Source organism: Eufriesea mexicana, unplaced genomic scaffold (assembly GCF_001483705.2).
Source record: "Eufriesea mexicana isolate 0111107269 unplaced genomic scaffold, ASM148370v2 scaffold995, whole genome shotgun sequence".
Classification (NCBI taxonomy): Eukaryota; Metazoa; Arthropoda; class Insecta; order Hymenoptera; family Apidae; genus Eufriesea; species Eufriesea mexicana.
In genome coordinates, this window is record NW_016909110.1 from 25,474 (window position 1) to 27,772 (window position 2,299).

Consider the following 2,299-nt stretch of genomic DNA (forward strand, 5'->3'; position numbering starts at 1 on the left):
AACGCCTGAGCGGATGCGCCACTCCATACACCACGCCAAGAAATGGTGCAGGACAAAGCCGTTACGGAAGAAGGTGGGATGCCCAATAACTCGGCTGCTACCTCCTTAACGAAGGTGGTATTATATTTATCCACCTTTCTCCCATGACTGTCATCGAGCGGCACAATCCCACTGACGACCTGAGCATCCACAATGTACCCTCGGTCCTCTTTGGCTGCTCCAATGTCCGGCTTTCTTAAGCCCTCAGTTGTTCGAAGGCGCGGCTGCACATAAACTTTCATTTCACGCGACCGCAGATGGTCAGCCAGTGTCCTGCAAATAGCATCATGCCGCTTGACCCGGCCTCCGTGTGTACGAAAACAGGACTGGATGATGTGCGCGGCTGTCTCCGTGCAGTCGCAACCAGCTCGGCACTTGATGTTGGTGTGCACGACCCCTGCACGAGGCCAACGTTCCCATGACGTGCCATGTCCTTGTCGTATATAGGCCACTTCCAATCGGGCGAGTGTTTGAACAGAAGGTCATTGACTCGAACAAGTGCCAGTTGGGTGGCTCCATTGTTCCCGCCGCTAAGTTGGAATACGCGTTGACGTTATCGATCCAATGCCCTATCATACTCATTTTCTCTCCTGGCTCACAGATCACCACCCTCGGACAATACCGTTCGATGTCCACTGACCTCACTGCCCGGCTCTTACACATACCTGAGCGTTGCCCCAACAGTACACCAAAGTATATTTCGTTTCCATGTCTAAAAAGATCTTCCTTTTTAATCGCCTCCTCAGCAGACATGCCCAACTTTGAGTACCACGTGTGACCCCTTGACGTGCGAACTCGGGTCGGGAGACTGTTAGTGAGGATATGATGGTACTGAATGTAGTCCCTACCTGATACACCCAGGCTACCCGCATCAATCCACCTGGTCGAAGCCGTGGATTTGTCACAGTCCCGCAACTCCTTCCCATCCACTGACTCATAGAGTCGCCTGATCCAATGCTTAGCTCGATGTTCAGAGCTGTAGAGCCTCTTGCCGTTGACGTTTGGGACTCCATCGGTCCAGTGGATTTTGTTCTGGACCCAGAGCGACGCATGCACTATGCTAGCGGATGAGAAGGACGAGTCCTTTATGTACATGCACCGCTCTGTCATCAGGCCCGGTATGGTGGTTACAAAGAAGAGTATCCCAAGCCCGCGATGTCTGCACACCGCATGAATGTAGGCAATCGGAACATCCTTTGGCAGCCGGAGCCATCTCCGGACCGCCGCTCTAGCCTGAAAGTCGAGATGACGGAGGACCTTCAGGGTGCAGCCAGACAAAACCAGAAGATGACAATATCTGATGATCAAGAAGCACCTCAGAATTTTGAGGCGCTCGCGAAACGCGCTCAAGTTTCACCTCCGACTCGCCTTTTTCAAGCCTACCGGACTCAGGTTTACACCCAGGTATCGCCACTCATCAACTGGACCCAGCTGACGAATGGGGGCACCATCCAGCAAGGCAAATTGGGCCACGGTGAGAACCTTTACCTTTTTGTCCCGTCCAGATGGCACTATGGAAGTGGCAACGCACTTAGATGAATTAAACGCGAGCCCCTGTTGTCTAGCCGCACCTTCAGCCGCGGTCAACGCTGCCGGCATACCAGTGGAGGACGACGCGATCAAGCAGATGTCGTCCGCGTATGCAACAGCATTGATGAGATGACCCTGATCAAGCGCGTATCCAATCGTATTTGGGATAGCGCGCAGAACCCTGTCAGTGACCAACGAGAAGATGAAGGTACTCATCGGGTCACCTTTCTTTTTTTTTTTTTTTTTCAGGGGAAATCTTCCAAAGATACCCGGCCCCCTTAGGGGAGGGGCCGGGGGGTTATGTGGGATTTTTACCCACTAAAACCCCCACACGCCAGCTCGTGATCACCCTGATCTAGGTTACAACGGGAGATTATTTATTTATTATGTCACAGCTATGCAGCCACCGAGCTCCCGCTCATTGCTGCCTCTTGTCTCTTGCCGCGTTGCTGCGGCGTTTTCTGTTTTCTTATTTTTACTCTTTTAATAGCAGGACATTTCTTTGCATTTCATGCTTATATTAGAGAGTGAAAGGTCCCGACCCACCACGCGACAAAGTACCTGGCGCTCGCGAGCCCACGCCGGACATTCCTCCAGCGTGTGCTGCGCCGTTCATGCTTTCGCATACTGAGTTCAAGAATTTTTCACAATCAACACGCTTGGTGTTATAACCACCGAGTCCGTTTAACGGGGCTCCTCTCCTATTGTTCCCCCCACACGAGGGTTGTCG

General features: G+C 52.5%; 1 protein-coding gene across 1 annotated transcript; it reads left to right on the forward strand.

Moving 5' to 3' along the window:
• Nucleotides 1–1,098: 1,098 nt before the first annotated feature.
• On the forward strand, nt 1,099–1,702 carry LOC108547284 (uncharacterized). Its single transcript, XM_017899734.1, has 2 exons — nt 1,099–1,513; nt 1,605–1,702. Exons 1-2 carry the CDS (start codon nt 1,195–1,197, stop codon nt 1,700–1,702), a joined length of 417 nt encoding a protein of 138 aa, XP_017755223.1. The 5' UTR covers nt 1,099–1,194.
• Nucleotides 1,703–2,299: the final 597 nt, after the last annotated feature.

Coding starts and splice junctions, on each gene's coding strand:
- LOC108547284 (XM_017899734.1), top strand. CDS start 1,195: ATGTCTGCACACCGCATGAATGTAGGCAATCGGAACATCCTTTGGCAG. Junction 1,514..1,604: donor GCAAGGCAAATTGGGCCACG/GTGAGAACCTTT, acceptor CCTGTTGTCTAG/CCGCACCTTCAGCCGCGGTC.